General features: G+C 41.5%; 1 protein-coding gene across 3 annotated transcripts in view; it reads left to right on the forward strand.

Annotated features, from left to right (window-relative positions):
• disc1 (DISC1 scaffold protein) overlaps nucleotides 1–7,484 on the forward strand; it is a 48,190-nt gene extending 40,706 nt beyond the window's left edge. For 2 of the 3 annotated variants that reach the window (XM_039783581.1, XM_039783582.1), the window contains 2 exons: nucleotides 2,503–2,620; nucleotides 6,616–7,484. In XM_039783581.1, coding sequence (XP_039639515.1) covers nucleotides 2,503–2,620; nucleotides 6,616–6,812 — 315 coding nt within the window. In that variant the 3' untranslated portion in view covers nucleotides 6,813–7,484. Of the gene's footprint in view, nucleotides 1–2,502; nucleotides 2,621–6,615 lie in introns of those variants that run through there. The other variant, XR_005637111.1, reaches the window with a different exon arrangement.
• Nucleotides 7,485–17,036: the final 9,552 nt, after the last annotated feature.

Genomic DNA, 17,036 nt, shown 5'->3' on the forward strand with positions numbered 1-17,036 from the left:
TACCCATTAGCAGCATTAGCAGCACCTGTTTATCATTTGACAGTGAAAACGCAAAAGGGGGAGCAGTATGTCCTGTATGTCCCTTACTGGCTAACGTATTTCAAGATGGCGCATGAATATGGAGCGTCTACCCCAGTTCATGCGAATGCAAATGTAAAATTTCAAGCCAAAAGGAATACTTGGAATTGATGGTGGAGGTAAATATTCATGAAAAAGGACAAGTTTGTGAACGGGCAACACAGATTTTGATAATGAACAACTAAACACGTTACACACTGGGCCTTTAAGAAAACAAAAAAAGTGTTTTTTAATCTGTATACTTCTTTTCATTATACATAACTGTCAGTTTGTCTTCCAGCGTGAAAACACTACATCCTTAAAAGTTGAATCAGTGTGTGGTACAGAATTGGGACACTGCTACAGACAGTAACACCTCATACTGTCACTGCACATATTTGTAAATTACCTTGTCGACGTTCTTGAAAAGTATTTCTACTACGACAAAGCATCGGTGATAACAAAGACGCTAGTTAATCATACGCTAGTTAATTAGCTTTTGAGTTTAAAATGAATTCAGCTACTTTATTGTTTGTACATGCAAATATGACCTTGAGTGTAATACCAGTGCAATATTATTGCTTTGTACTGCCAGCACGGCAAGTGTCGGGCCTAACGGCACCCATGGGAACATGCACAATCACCTGCTGTCTCTCACTAATTATTGCTTAAATAATCATACCAGTGCATACATGCGCTGAACATTGAATTTCTAAATAATCTCTTCTGCTTTGTTGTGGTCTAATAACATTATCCCTAATATGCATCAGGAATCAACACGCCAATACACGTATGCCTGAGATTCTATTATTATTGATTACAAATTGAAATCTTATTTCCCATGTTTTCTTGTTTGTCAAAAGCAGAGAAAGTCATTTGTATTGTTTTGATCGCCACCAGGTGCAAGAATTTTGAATAGTCGTTTAAAAGGTTTGTGTATAAAGGGATGTTTTCAACAGTGTCATTCTAGACCATGAGCTTTTGTCTTCTATCCTGTGGTTGTATTGACTTTACGAATGCTGACTGGAGGCTTTAAAGTGTAGAATCAATCAGCTGCACAAACACAGGGCTCTTATCTACTAAAGAAGCTCCTAACCTTGACAAACAGACAGCTCAGTCAATCTATAAGTTGACTGTGTTGGTATAGGAGGACAGGGATGCCAGCATCACATAAGGTGACGCCGGAGGACAGACCTCCGTCAATGGTTGTTTGTTCATTTAAGTGCCTCAAAACACAAAAACATGATGTTTTCTTTAAATTCTTTGTCCTGTGGGCTGCTCTGCCTTTAAGTCTTAGTCAAAGTCCCTAATTGCATCAGCGAGGACTTGTAGCTTACATGTAATCGTGCCTCAGGCCAGTTGTTGTTGTAAATTTCTTTTGGGCTGTTACATTATCTGAAGAAGGAGTGCTATTCCAGGACAGAGACCAGAGACGCAGCTTTCCAGTGATTGTTTTGACACGTCTGAGCTGCAGGGAGTTGATATTTTCTACCTGCAGTAATGAGTCAGATTAGACTTTATATGTGTCATTTGACGAGAACACTGGGTCTACACGCGTGCATGTGTCTGTTTGCTTAAAGTGTGTCTGTGTGTTCTCTATGCTTGATAAGTGTGAAGAAACTAGGACACAATGTCTGCAAAGAGGCCTGTTCTAATTATGGCCATCTCTGCTCTCTGAATGCTCTGCCCTACTGCACTCTGCTCCTCCACCACCCTAACATCCCCACCATCCACCAATACACACTCAGCCTGGCTCGCAGTATCCTCAGGTGATGTGCACATACAACACCGAATGTTGTGCACACCACCCTCCTCCCACCGCCCCCCACCCCCCCTGGTGTGTATGCTTTTCCTGGTATGTTGCTTGGCAATTATTTGTTGGTTGCTGCTGTTCCACCTCTCCCTTTTTATCCGTTGGTTTGGTTATATAGCTCTGGTTTATCTTTATGCTTTGTCTGCACTTTATACACACACACACACACACACACACACACACACACACACACACACACACACACACACACACACACACACACACACACACACACAGACACACACAAACTTACATCAGTGACTATACTGACAACCACACCTTATTAATTATTTAATTTGGTTTGATTTGGTTTAATAAATGTATTTTTGTAAAACTTTATCATGGTGTGTCTCCTATTTGTTGTGGCCTAAGAGCCGGGTCATAACAAATTGTTAATCTTGTTATTTGTTAGATAGATTTTTGTGTTCATTCCTTTTCAATATCAAACCCATATATTTGAACCATTGCAGCTAATGTTAAATGCTTTGAGTAGGAATAGTACTACTGCCACACAGAGGATATAAAGAAAAGAGAAGGTGAACTGAGTGTAAGGCAGCACAAATCTGTGCTGTCAATTGTTGATCTTTCCTTTCCTTTTCCTTACCCATCATTTAATTTCTTTTCCTTGCCAGGACGGGTGCAGCGAGGCTGCAGACCTGACAGAGCGCTGCGAGCTGATCAGTGACAGACTGATGACCTTGGAAGATGAATTGCAGACGGCCATACTGAACCGGGATCAGTCCCTCACCCATATCCTTTCACTGCTCTCTAATTATACATACATCATGTAAACTGACTGCATACTATCTGTGTGGGTGTTGTGTCTCTGTGCATCCATCTTAAGGACCTAGTTTACTCTAGGCCTTCCAACTCCAAAAGAAAGTACACATCCAAACTACCTTTAGGCTGACTGATGTTCTGTGACTTTTCCTTTCGAAGAAAAATCAACCTGTCTCATCTGACATTATGGGTCCATTCAGGGAGGGAATTGAAGATAAACTGCGATCAGAGGATTTTTCTTGACAGGCCTGACGTACCAACTGGAAAATGAAATGGTAAAAGTCCAAGCGAGGTTATTAGAGGGCGCTTGATGTGGGCTGCCAGTCACCACGGGTTGAGATTAAAGTCGGCTGATGGAGGCAGCGCCTCAGCAGATAGAGGAATGTCACTGTAATGACTCTGCTCCCGTCATATCTTAATGTCCATTCTCCTGCTGACCCTCCCTTTCCCTCCCCTCCTCCATCTGCTCACTTCCACTTGTTGGATCTGGCTTGGAGGAAATTACAATATCCATGATAATGACTCAAATGAAACTGTTAAAGCTGATTACAGGTCACAATACATCATTTTCCATGCTAATTAGAAAGCTGATTGGAAATAGATTAGTGTGTTTTTCTCGCTCCACTTTTCCCCTCTACACTGTGGGCTCATTAAGACAGAAAAGGCGATGATTCAACGCGGGGATGAAGAAAATCTAACCTACTGTTTTTTTATTTTGTGTCATGCTTCATTTCTCTTCTTTGAACATGGGCTGCCAGAAATACTTTCCTAATCTGATAAAAGATATAAATTTCATTTTAGGATCTCTAAAAGCTGTGTTATGCAGTACGTCCTTCACACTCTGTTGAAGTGTGGCCTGACTTTTTTTACATCTGATTAGAGATTCATGTCCCCCGCTGTGCTGTCAGGGGTTAGTACTGGCTCCTCCACTGTTTGCATGATATCAGTGCAGCCTGGCAGTCGGAGATAGACAGATTGGCCTGCTTCTCTCCACCTCGCTGTTGCTGTGTCCTTACATGCCATTCATTTCAGCCTTTTGAAGTCAAGGCACTCATGCAAAAGAGCCAGGGACACTAGAGGACACTAAAGATACAGCTCAATATTGATGTTGGGTTGCAGACATGGAACAGAAACTGAACTTGGGATGATGCTACTGTTGCTATAGTGACAGGAAGATCAAACCTCCAATCTCTAGTGGTCTTAATTAGCCTTTCGCCAAGCCCCGCCCCCCTTAGTTACTGTTGCTACGTCTGACAAACAAATGGTCAAACACGACCAGCGCGACAGATTGCCATGACGGGAAGAGGTATACCCATGCGTGTCAGTGACCTTTTTTGGAGCAATACCTCCGCGATATCCTCCAGATCAAGGCAAAAGGGGTTACAGTATGCAGTGGAGGGATATATTCAAATGTTCGACTTTGTTGTAAACTGACGAAAAATAAAGTTGGGGAGCTCAAAGACCCAACACAACAGCAGCTAATGTAGCTAGCATTAGCTAACATGTTAACTAATGTTGGCTAAAGCTAAAGGGCTCGTTAAACTTAGCTTAGAGAGTAGGTTAACATTCTGGCAATGATATCCATGGTAATCATAACTTTGGTCCAATTTGTGTTCTTGCCTCTAGTTAGTAGATCTAGACAACACGGTAACTAGTTAGCTGTTAGCCTTACCTTTGAGCAGACGTATTTATGCTTCGTAATGTTCAACACATTTAACTGGGAGTGGGGCCGTCCACACTGTTTTATCCACTGTAGGCACCGGCCACGTGTGCCCCTCATTTATGAAACGTTTTCTCCTTGAACGTGAACGATTTATTTGTACCATTGACCGATAGTTATTCCGCTTGTTTTTCCAGCCCCTCTGCTCTCAGGAGACAGGGTCCAGCACGGGGGGCGGAGGACACGAGCTCTCCCTCAGCTGTTGCCTCGTTCTGACTCATGAAAAAAACATGAGTAAAATAAAAGACACTGCATAAACTCAGCTACTGTGTGTTTATTTAAATATAAGTACACCTACATGTAGGCCTAAGAGATTGCAATATAAGAATGTATATTACTATTAGGACTATAGAATATATGTGTCAAGGATGTAGGCTATAAACTTCAGCTGGAGTCCGATTTACTACGGCAACACTGTTGACCGCATGATCTCTTTTCATTCCGCATTCTTTCTACAGCCTTTAATACCAGTTTTCAGGCTGCCAAATAGTAAACACGTTAGTGCAAATGAATCCTCCAGACAATCGGGGTATCTAGTGTCCGATTTACAAACGCCGTGGGCGCACCGCTTCACCATCTTGCTTGGAGTCAGTGTTTGTCGGACCTGCTCACATAGTAACGGTTGCTACGATGTGTGATTGGACAATTGCCGTTTTGGGGGAGGGGCCGGCGAGAGGTCAATTGAGTCCCTTCTCTCAATTCAATGAATTAATCAATCAATGTATTCGTAACATGAATTCGTACAAACTACAATTCCAGTGAAATGCTATCCCATGAGCTCCTTTAACATGTGCATGATTCATCATAAAGCAGAATGTGGCCATCAGATCGGCACACAGAAAAATAGTCACCCGGTTGAATGCACCGGCACTCCAGGATCCAGCCAAGTCTCAGCGAAAGCACAGCACATCTCCCGACACTCCCCTTAAGGGCAGGCATTGAGGCCATCCAGCCTACCGTCCAACGCCTGCACACTGGCCAGCAGGATGCAAAGCAGAGAAGTCGCAGTCGGTGTTCCAATTCCTCCACACTTTCCTCGGTGCCCCTCTGATGTAGAGATGGACTCAGAGATGGTCTTGCTTGTCCACGTAGTAGGGATCATAGCCATAGGATGTAGCCATCTTCACCTTTTGCTGCGTTTACTCTGATGTTTACATTTAAAAAACCTCGACAAGCCAGGCAAGCAGAGTCAGAAGGAGACTGCTGAGTTGATTTCCCTATCCGGATTAGCGACTCGTAGTCATGAGATGGCTGCAGAGATGGTCTTGCTAGCTCAATCTCATCTTCTCCACCTTTTCCTCAGTATTTACTCCGATGTTTACATTCGAAAACTTGAGCCAGCTGGCTAGCTAGCCTAGGCTAGCAGAGTTGGTTTCCCGATCCTGATGAGCGACTCATAGCCACATGTCATCACCTTCCAAAGTCAACCACATAAAGCTCAACTAATATTTGTAAAATAGACAACTCAGCATACGTTTTGGGGAGCTGACTGAGAGGTGACCGGAGAGGTCTGCACATTCTACGTGGAGGTGGATGGACAACCACAGAGACTGGAATTGCAAAAAAAGAACAAACGATGGAATAGACAAAATTATGTCAATCTCTGTGGTTGGTTTTAAAGGTCTTCAACATGATTCTGAACTTCATCTACCTATTTGGACCATGTTGCCTTAAAAGTGTTGCGAACTGTCTGCAGTATTCATGAAAAGATCTTTAACTGCTGGTTAATTATAAATGATGACAATCTATGTCCATTCAGACAGTAAAACGAGTCATCAGGCCCCATCTGCCATCAAAGCAATCCCTTTGATTTGCCACTTAAGATGGACACTCACACGATTAATTTGAGTTTCTAAGCAGGTTAAACAATCCCCACACTGATGACAGCCTCTATCCCGTTTCATTGATGGTTTATAAATAATTTAGCTGGGCAGTCTGTTTGCTTGGGCCCCCACACTGCCACCCAGCTCCACAGATGAGATGAGCTCATAAATAGTGAATTGGATGGGGTTAAATTGGGTATGACTTGATGATCTGTCCCAGTAATCCATTTGGTGGCCAAATTTGAGATTGATTACTTCATCAGGTTATGGCTGTCCTCTGCTATTACCATTAACCATTGAGGGCCACAAGTGTCACATTTGCCCTGATATTAGTATGCTGGCATTCTTTTTATTTACATGTTAATGTGTGACCTCTGGGTTTGTGTCTGTAGCATTGGATTCTTCCTTAACTCATGCTGCACAGTCATTGGAAAAGGAGGTTCAGGAATTAAAAGCCACTTTACAAACCATGCTTGCACAGCTCAAAGAGGAAGAAGAGGAGGAAGAGGAAGTGAACGAGTTACAAGGTGACGACCTTGTGAAAAACGGGACTGACGATGAAGAAGAAGAGGAAGAGGAAGAGGACGATCAGTACTTCAGTGACAGCTGGGGCATTTGAAATGGATGTTTGTAGTGTTTTATGACCACTCAAAGAGACCGGCTCTCTGAGAGCCTGAACTCAGCTTTGCAATAGGAGTGACCCCATATCCATTTACTGTAAAGCCTCTCTCAAAGGGCTACACAACCAGCCTCTGTGGTACTGCTGAAAGTTTCCAGTATAGAGCCTTGGAAAGTCTGTATAACATTGTATCCATCTACAAATAGAAACATATGAAGGATTTTAAATGTAAAATATAAGACACTTTAATGCAAATTCCTCAAATCTTGCCAGCCTAAGTTTAACCAGTGCCGTTATAGTCATCATTTTTTCAATGGTTTTGGAAACAGTTTTTTATGTCACGTCTTACAGGTACTGAGCAATTATATGATTTTTTATTTTTATTTTTACTGTAAAACATAGATTTTAGACTTTTCAGTTATTCTGATTTGTTGAGTCTCAGAAGTTATAGCCTAAATTATCAGCCCTAAAGCGAGACTGTGTAACTTTTGCAGCAACTTGTGAAGTTAGAAGTAAGAAGGAGGGTCTGGTGAGGCCACATTCCGGAATGGGAGAAACGTGCTCTGGTTTATTGGCATTTCTTTAAACCAATCACAATCGTCCTGGGCGGTGCTAAGCACCATACGGAGCAACGGCACCTCTGCAAAATAGCATTGGGAAGGAACTTGTTTTGGTGGAACATGTGCACGTTCAAAGGTTGTTTTAGTCGTGCAACAGAAAACTCAGATTGGATAGAGAAGTCTAGTTAGCTGTCTGGATTTACCCTGCAGAGATCTGAGGAGCAGTTAAGTCCTCACAAATCCACCAGAGTTTAAGATGTGAAAATATATATATATATATATATTTTTTTTTTTTAATAGCAAGCAAGAAAACAAACTGAAGCCTAAAAATCACTAATTGCTCATCACGACCACCCAACTGAATTATGGCCGGGGACCAAATGGACAATCTAAAAATCTTTTACTGGTAACAGTCTTGCACATAAACTAAAATGTATGCTTCATTTTTAGGTCAGCTAGGCACTTTTGTGTGTTTTCCGTACGATTGGACTTGAAATCCATTGTCCATGAAATAACTCTTTTGTGGTGCTACAGAATGTGAGCTAACTTGAACACTTGGTTCTCTTTGTGTGCAATATTTAGATGGTTTTCCTCCCTGTGTTAAAGCACTGAAGGCTTGGAGAGATGCTCTGTATGTTTTAAAATACATCTGTCACAAAAGTCCAATCGTGTCTTATGCATGTAGGAAATACTAAAAAAATTAAATATCAGTAGACACATTAATAGAAATATTTTGTTTTTCTAAAATAATTGCATCTGCCACTGATTGTGTTGTGTTATTTTATTTTACTTTATGTAAGCTCAGAATCTTTTTCTTCATTCCACTGGGTGTCACTTGACTTTTTGCCAGAAACATTTTTGTACTTTGACCCACTAATGCGTTGTTTAATTTACTGTGCAGCTTGAACTTGCTGTATCATATTTTATATTTATTCCTTACAGCATCTCACTAATTACAGCATGTACCATTCAGCCTAATGTTGTGTCCTGCTGTTTTTATTCCTGTATTGAGTTAAAGTCGCTCTGGTTATTTTCCCTCATATAAAATGTGCGGGCATGCTGCCAGGCAAGTGAGGGCAGTGGTGACATGTAGGAGACATCAATGCGGTAATAAAGGTCCTCTAGTGAGGTCTATAGGGGATACATGGGCCTTCTATTGTTATCTCGCCTCAGCAGCGTTGGTGTGGCTAATTGGGAGGAAGCCTCATAGAAGACATGGCGGGGGGAAATGGGAGGTTGCTTTGTCTCCATCTGATTTTGCCCTGTGTTTTTGGAGCAGGGGGCTGTTGAGGGATCCTCAGAGGCGTGTCTGCAGTCCCACGCTCTGGGCTGTAAACACAGCTGAGTATTCAGGGGTTTTCCAGCAGCACAATGGGCCTTTCTCACATTACTGACAGGTTGCAAACCACTTGCCAGGCCAGAAGTCTCCACATCTATCAGTCTCAGGCAGCGTACAGACAGAGCCTGGCACACACACCTTCCTGCCAAACACCTCCACCTTATAATTGAATTTGTGCTTGCGCCATACTGTGCCCCACATGGAAGCTCAACTCATAAAATGGCCACAGAGAAAAGCCCAGATTGTTTTCAGCAGGCATATATAGCAGGGTGAGAGGTTTCCTGATGTAAAATGAAGCACCATGCAGTGTAGGGTCTCTGCAATGTGCTTGATATAATATTGCCCAATTATATAGTATTTCTATTTTATTCTAATCTGTTGCTGACGACATTGGTAGATTTACCACTCAAAATTCATAGTCATTTTGGAAACAATGGGTCTTTGATTTCGGATAGAGGCAGATAAAAGCAGGCTGACATTACCACTGATTTTATCAGCTGTAGCTAGCTAATTGACCTAACATTAACTTGGTTGATTTAAAACATAGCCTCCAGCTAATTTATTGATGTTTCCAGCTGACTTCAAATGAGAACCCTCTAAAATGAGTTCTAAAAATGCACTTGATGGCTACCTGCATGATATATTACACATCAGCCAAAGCTACATGTCCCAGGCAAAAAGTCAGCATCCCTGCAGCTCCATGCAAACCACTTCACATGTGGAGAAATCAAAAGACTGACAGATGTGCTGTGCCTAGTTACGGTTGCTAAGCTATGATTGGACAATTGCTGTTCGGGGGAGTGGCTTGCCAAATGATAAATTGGATAGTCTCTTGGCAGTTTTTTGTTCATGCAGCGTGGAACTTTTCTACATTGAGTTAATCAATAAATCAATATAATGATAGAAAATGTGCCAGTGAGGCAAGAATAAATCAAGAGGTAAATCGGTTTGTTTCCAATCCTTTTTATGCGTCATTTAGTTTAAACGATAAAAGACAGAAGAAAAAAAAAGATAAATGAATTTTGCATCTGAAAATGACATGCAAATGCAAGGGATGTTCCACCCCTTATTTACATGTTTATCTGGATTTATGAATTATATTTCATGATCAACCAGCTTTGGTTGATCATGATTTTAGGACTGTGTCTATATCAAGGGATTTAAGTCTGAGATTTGGATTTGTTTATTTGACTCCCTGCCGAGTTGTTATGTTGTCTGACAGGTACATGTACAAACTCTCTGAACCAGGGGAGAATCATAGATCGTGTTGCAGATTTCCCTCTCGCACCGCTTCAGCCAGCGCCACAGACACCACTAATGAATGCAAATTGAGATTTTCTTTTTTGTGTATTCATGCCTTTCACATCCTCAGAGATCCCTGTATGCTCCTCTGAAACTGACACCTTTGTCATGTACGAGCCACTGCATGTCAGTTCTGGTCGTTGAGTCAGTGAAGTTAACTCTCCTGAGAGGTGTTTTTGTGAAGAGCAAAACTGGACACTGAACTCACCGCTGTCTGCCAGTGGCCTTTATCAAAGCTCATTCAAATTCACACTGCACTTTACTCAACTGTTGAATAAATTCAACTGAGCAATCAAATAGGGAGGAAATCCCTGTGGAATTAATAACCATTTTAAATCATTTAATTGCAAGTCTTCCCAACTCAAAATCTGCTTATTATTCTGTCAAACCAGTAAAAAAGGATGTATGGCACAAATGAAAAACAAAGCAGACTGAGCAGAGACAACAGAAAATTATTTTTCCTGTGGTCTGATCCTGACGTTGAAAATCACACTTTATTATAAACACTGTGTTAGTGGGAGCCACAGTCTCCTCAGAAACAGACCTATTTCCATCATTTATGGCGGTATGAGCAATAATGGGATTGGAGGAAATGCACTCAGAGGCACAAGCACATGTGTACTACACTACATGTGTCTTCATTTTGATATATCTAATTTACAGTGCTTGCCATTTCAGAAATGACAGATGAGAGAAAAACTGAGCCCTTTAGAAGAAAAACAAGAGTTTGAGGGAACAGACGTGGAAGGTGTGCGGGCAACATGTGTCTGCAAGTACAGAGAAAGGTGTACTGATTCTGCAGGAACCCAATTATAAATATTATTCATTTACAAATGTAATCATTTAGACTGAACTCGGAATAATTAGCCTGCGTGTGACGTATCTAAGCAGGAAGACCCTGAGGAAAAAAGAACAGAAAGCCATATTTAAAGATAGAAGAAAGAATCACTGATGATTCAAGCATCTGATATTCCTTAATAATGAAAGGGTCAGAGAAGAAGTACTGTGACCCACTGGGTCTGGACTGATAGTGGAACGTGTATGATGATAATACTGTACTGAGTAGAAGGCCATTGAAGAACAGGACTGTTTAATAACACCACTGTGACAATGATAAGCTCTTACAGCCCCACTCCAACTTTCATAGAAGAACATTACAACAGTGATTATACCAATTCATGTTTTATCTTCCGTTCTTGCAGCTCTTTCCTGGAACAACTGCCCCCGGCCTAGCTATATGGTTTAGAGTCTAAACCACATAGCTAGGCCGGGGGCAGTTGTTCCATGTGTTCTATAATATAGATCCAAGACGACACTAAGAGAAGGGCGGAACTCAGAGAAAAGTCGCAATTACAAATCAGTCTGCTACTTAAGCACCACGGACAGCGCCATGGATTTACAAACAAACACACAGTTATCTAATTAGCGATGGATATCTCAGAGCCATGGTCGGGGCCATAGATTCTAACTTGCACAAACCTCAGTCAGATGAAAGGATCAATTAGTCAGACTAACATATTCAATTAGACAACCCCTCTGCCCCTGCACTCACTGTGCTACTGCCCCCCTTACTGTATACTTACAGCATGTCTTGTAATAGAGGTGGCTTTGCTAAATACTGTGATACTGAAAGCAGATTATTACAGAGTAGGACTTAAAATTCCTTAATGTTGTCTAAACGATCAACAATCTTCACCTGCGTCTGTCTGTAGCCTCAACATTTAGTTCAGCATTCTTGAGGAGGCACATATCAGCTATGACATAACACCTTGGCAGAAATGTAAATCCAGCTAACAAATCTAACTAAAAAATGTACAAAAAATATATTTAAACAGCGTATACATGGATTATGAATGCAAGGTGGAGGGTGGGGGTGTGGTCTTGACCAACTGCCACTTTGCTCGTTTGAAAGCCAAGATGTCTCTCTCTCATGGGTGGGCAAAGCAGAGAAAGGGGAGGTAACCTTGCTCCTTATGACCTCATAAGGAACAAGATTCCAGATTGGCCCATCTGAGCTTTCATTTTCTCAAAGGCAGAGCAGGACACCCAGGGCTCAGTTTACACCTATCGCCATTTCTAGCCACTGGGGGACCATAGGCAGGCTGGGGGGACGCATATTAATGTTAAAAAACCTCATAAAGTGAAATCTTAATGCCTAAGGCCTTTTAAAGCTTTAGTGCGTAACTTTTTTATATTAATGAACGTCATATTCAATGTTACATTCAAGCCATTGCCAAATGAGTAGAAACTACGCAGTACAGCTTTAACTCTGACAATGCAGATCCATTTTTGCTACACGACTGAAGCGTGGTGTTGCGACGTCATACATCCCTGGTTGATGCTCCACGCCCTTGACCGGCAGCTGATTGGACGAACGCGTGACGTGGGTCTGGCTGCTTGAGAATTTCAACTTGAGTGTCATGGAGGCTCGTTGAGAATACGATCTCGTATTTTACAAAATAGTTCACCGAAACGTGTTTCTGAAAACATTTTAAGCGAGAAATAGGCCATGCAGTTGCTGAATCTGTCTTCATTTCAGATCGACAAAGGTCAGTTTGAAAGATTTTCGTCTACTTCTACTGGATAGTCACGTCGCGTTCAACGGATTAATTTGCTTAAAGATGGGCATCGGCCAGGTTTTCTGAGGCGCAGCATTTTTTTCAAATGCAGCGCCGCCTTCCCGGGATGCTTTGCGGGCGCGTTAAAGTCGCTTGACGTCACCCGTAGGAATAAAGTGAAGTGTGGCGCAACAGAACCGTTGCGCAGCCAGATGGATCTGCACTGTGAGTGAACCTGAAGAAACATACTGAACACATTTTGGATTAAAAAAATGAAAAATATTTCTGAACAGTGTCTCATACTGTGTATTTACTCCCTGTTAGAAGTGTAACAAGTGCTCATGTCAGAACGCTCTAAAATGGGTTTTCTCCAAGGCAATCTCTTTAAAAGCTTATGCTTGCTTCTCTGTCCAAAAACCATCAGAGTAATAAGATCAAAGTCAAAAGGAACTCTCTGTGACACGCTCTTAAATCTCTTTCGAAGGATTTACAGCAGTTCTTGTGTGAGACATCAGTGTCAAATTTTAAACAACAGTTATGACAGTGCAAAATAGAAAGGGTTTGGTTTGTTTTGAGCAAAGAGAGGTTTCTACTGCCATCTCATGTGTAATATCAAAAGGAAAGTGATACCCTTTTTTGTTAGCAAGCAGTGGAACCAGCAGCGGAAGCAACAGAGAATTGATTATTACTCCCATGTCCAAGCAGGAAAAACATATTGTTAGTAATTCCTCTGGGGAGAGCTCCTTCATTTAGATCTATGGTGGAGCACTTCCTCCAAGAAGCCCAGACACTGGTTCACCTTGTAACATCCCTAGGGGACGAGGCTGTCACTGGAAAGCTGAAATATCATGCCAGCTCTGCCATCCTTCCCACTTAGTCTCAAACAGGCAGGTACCGCACCAGGGGGAGACAGGATCGATAGAGCTGATGGATGGAGCTGGCTGCCTTAAGGAGAGGGTGCTGGGGGACATAGGGAAGAGGGGAGAAGTAATGAGAGCTCCTGTGAGCGATGGGGAGGTTTCTGCCATGGGAGGCTGGGCTCGTGGCCCTCTTTTCTTTCACTTGAGCTGCCAGTTCGGCCCTAATGAGACTTAGAGGAGCTCCTGTCCTGGGGAGGGACGTTGTGATGTGAGCTGCTGCTTCTCAGCAGCTGTCAGTCTGTCTAGACCAGCCTGCACAGCCTTTTTTTTAATTAATTTTGTTAAGTGTCTGTATTCTGTTGTATTCTGTATTTGTCTATTTTCTGTCTATGGTAAATTGAGTTTTTGGTTTGTATATTATCTGTTGTTTGTTTATTGTTATCGGGCCCCCTCCGAAAAGCTTTTAGTAGCTCATTTGGGGTTCCCCATTTCACGCGGCTTACATATGATCATCGTCCCTTCTGAAATTGTGTTTAATGATGCATTGATGACGTGTGAAATAAAGAGTGTGAATACTGTAGGACGAAGTGGACGAGATATGACACATCAGCACGGTATGTGAAGTTTTTGGGTGTGGTTCTGAATCTAGGACTGCTGGTTGATTTTCTGAGCTAGATAACTGTGGTAGATAACTTGGTGTAAAACAGTCCTGATGCTTAAAGCTACACTAATCAATATTAGTATGTTAACGGATCAAATGAGGCCGGCACAGTGGAGCATTGGTTAGCACTGTCACCTCACAGCAAAAGTGTTCCGAGTTCGAACCCACCAACCTTTCTGTGTGGAGTTTGCATGTTGGTTTTCCCCCGTCCTCCCGTGTCAGCCCTGTGATTGACTGGCGACCTGTCCAGGGTGCACCCCGCCCAATGTCAGCTGGGATCGGCTCCAGACCCCCAGGCCCCTCTAAGGTTAAGTGCTTACAGATAATGTATGAATCGATCAAATGACGTGTGTAACGTGAAAGGGGTGGTCCGTAATGATGAAGCCAAGGAGAATTTTCACAAACAAAAAACTTCCACAAATGCAGGTTTATGGACCGGGATTTTGAACCACACCCTATGGTGTGGGATGTGACCCATGTGGGTTTTTTTGGGGCCGATGCTAATGATGCTGGTTTTACACTGAAGTTGCATATTGAATTAATAGTGTTTTATTTAGAATTTGTTTGTAATGGTCAGGTAGCAGCTCCTTAAAGCGATACTCCACCTAAAATCAATCTTTACTATCAGACACTGAGCCCCTGCAGGCTTTAGGGTGGCTATACAAGTTTGTAGTTTGCTCCTTCATGAAGAAAAGCAGCTCTGTTCATCTTAAATTTATATCACTTTCAATGGATTCTAGGGACACATCTTCACAATGTGAATTTTCCCTTTTTTAACCCTGCAGCATAGTCCACTATTTTAGTGACATTGTGTACAGTGTGCTTAGTATAGTTCCAGTCATCATTTTGTCGAAATATGGCTAAAAGCATAGTTTCTTTGCAACTATTATAGTAGTAGATATAGGGTGACGTATCACTTGTTAACTTAATGCACCAATGGAGAGTATGGAAAACACAGAGATAGTGTACATTGCTGGCTTTAAAAGTAATTATTTACAACTAAACATGCTAATTTGAACAACTAAATAAAATGCCATTGCTGGTTGTATCTAGACTGCTTCAATGGACTTCTATAGGAACTCCATTCCACTGACTGCTTCATATATTTAATAATTCATAATATTGGACTAATATATCATCAATGTAAGGGCCACATTTTAGATTTTTCTATCTACTTTCAGTAATACTTACATGTCACTATCCTGCCATATTTTTAAATACTTCCTCTGCTGACCTCTATGACCTGGTATTAATGTTATCAATATGAGGTATTTTACATAGGCCTAATAGATTACTGTGCTGACCCTTGGTTGACATCTGATTTATGTTGCCTATCCAGTTGAAAGGGGTCACTGTCTGGATCATGCTGATCTGATACTGCAGAATTAAAATGTCTTAAAGTAACAATATAACCTCTTGGCGTGAAAGTACTCAGTTAAAATAGTTTTCAGTCACATGACATTCAGTATATTTGACAAGATCCGATCACACTATGTATAGCACTTTAGCTTTGAGATGTGCAACATTGTAATACATGTGTCATGAGCAGCTATATGGGCCCCCTTAAACTTTCCTATCCTTTTCAGCACTAACACACTAACGCTAACAATGGATGGAGAGCAGCCCAAGGACATTAGTGCCATTTGGAATTAAAAATGGAAGCAGGATGAAATAGAGAGGAAGAAATGGAGAATGACAGAGAAAACAGATAGCGATGTGAGTATTCCTGTAGGGGAGGATGTATATCTATAAAAGATGCAGGCTGTAACACACATCTGAGAATAGATGCCCGTTGGAATATGCAACACAAAGTAGTTGTGAAATGTTGTGCAGTTTGAATGCTTGCCCCTGGATGAACTATTAATAAGTTTGTACAGCTTCAAATGTTTGGAATCACAGCTGCCTACAATTTGACAATCATCCGGCATCAATTATCCAAATAAAATGGAAGTGGTAAACCCAGATAAGCAGACTCACTTCTACAGGGCACAAGATAAATTCAAATGGAAGCATCAATATTAATCACAGAGTTTGAGAGCGGATTAAAGCTGCATATTGTGTCATGACACCAAGTAAATTACAGCAGTCAAGTTATAAAAAAATAAAAAATAAATGTGTCGGTGTGTTTGCTGAGGTATTTTTCTGGACAGTGGATGTATTAAACTGACTTTAGATCTGTGTGATGTTTGGAGATTGATGCTCACTGACACGAGGACTCCGTATGTTTACAGAATAGCCTGTTTTAATATCCTGCTTTGAGTTCAGGCAGAAACTTTGGTTGGCAAGGCAATCTCAAGCACTGAATTTTGTTTGGAAGTATTTTTTTTCCTTTGTGACACAAAACAAACTTCTCAATAAAAAAAATAATCTATATCTAGGAACTCAAACAGTATTTTTTTTTTAAATCGCCTATGCCTTCAAACCAACTTTATTTAGGCTCCCTTATTTAGTCAAGTTTAATTTAATCATCCTGGTCATGTTTTTTTTGTCCTGCAGTGGTTCCTCTGCATATATTAGTTTGCTCCAATAAACTTTCACAACTGTGCGAATAGCCGCAGGGGCACTAAGATGCAAGAAACGCTGACTGCTCGAATCATCTGTTAAAACTGCGATGGTGGATACCTCCTCAGTCAACAGGGGAATCAGAAACGTGCCTAGTGTATATCAATTGATTAGAGTGGCGCTTAACATTTATGGTTAAGTCCACTACATGCATCCCACCCTATGTCAAATACCCAAATGCATATCCTAAATCATCTTAAATCCCACTTAACCTCAGTTTAACCTCATGATCACATACTGTATATCGTGTGTTGTAAGCTGGTTGCATGTCACACTTGCATATTAATCCATGTGCTGTATATATGGATAATTTCTTGTATCGCCAAGGCCTAACTATCTTTTAATTGAGGGCATCCTCCTAAAGAAAACGCAATCACGTATT

This window comes from Perca fluviatilis, chromosome 19 (genome assembly GCF_010015445.1).
Source record: "Perca fluviatilis chromosome 19, GENO_Pfluv_1.0, whole genome shotgun sequence".
Classification (NCBI taxonomy): Eukaryota; Metazoa; Chordata; class Actinopteri; order Perciformes; family Percidae; genus Perca; species Perca fluviatilis.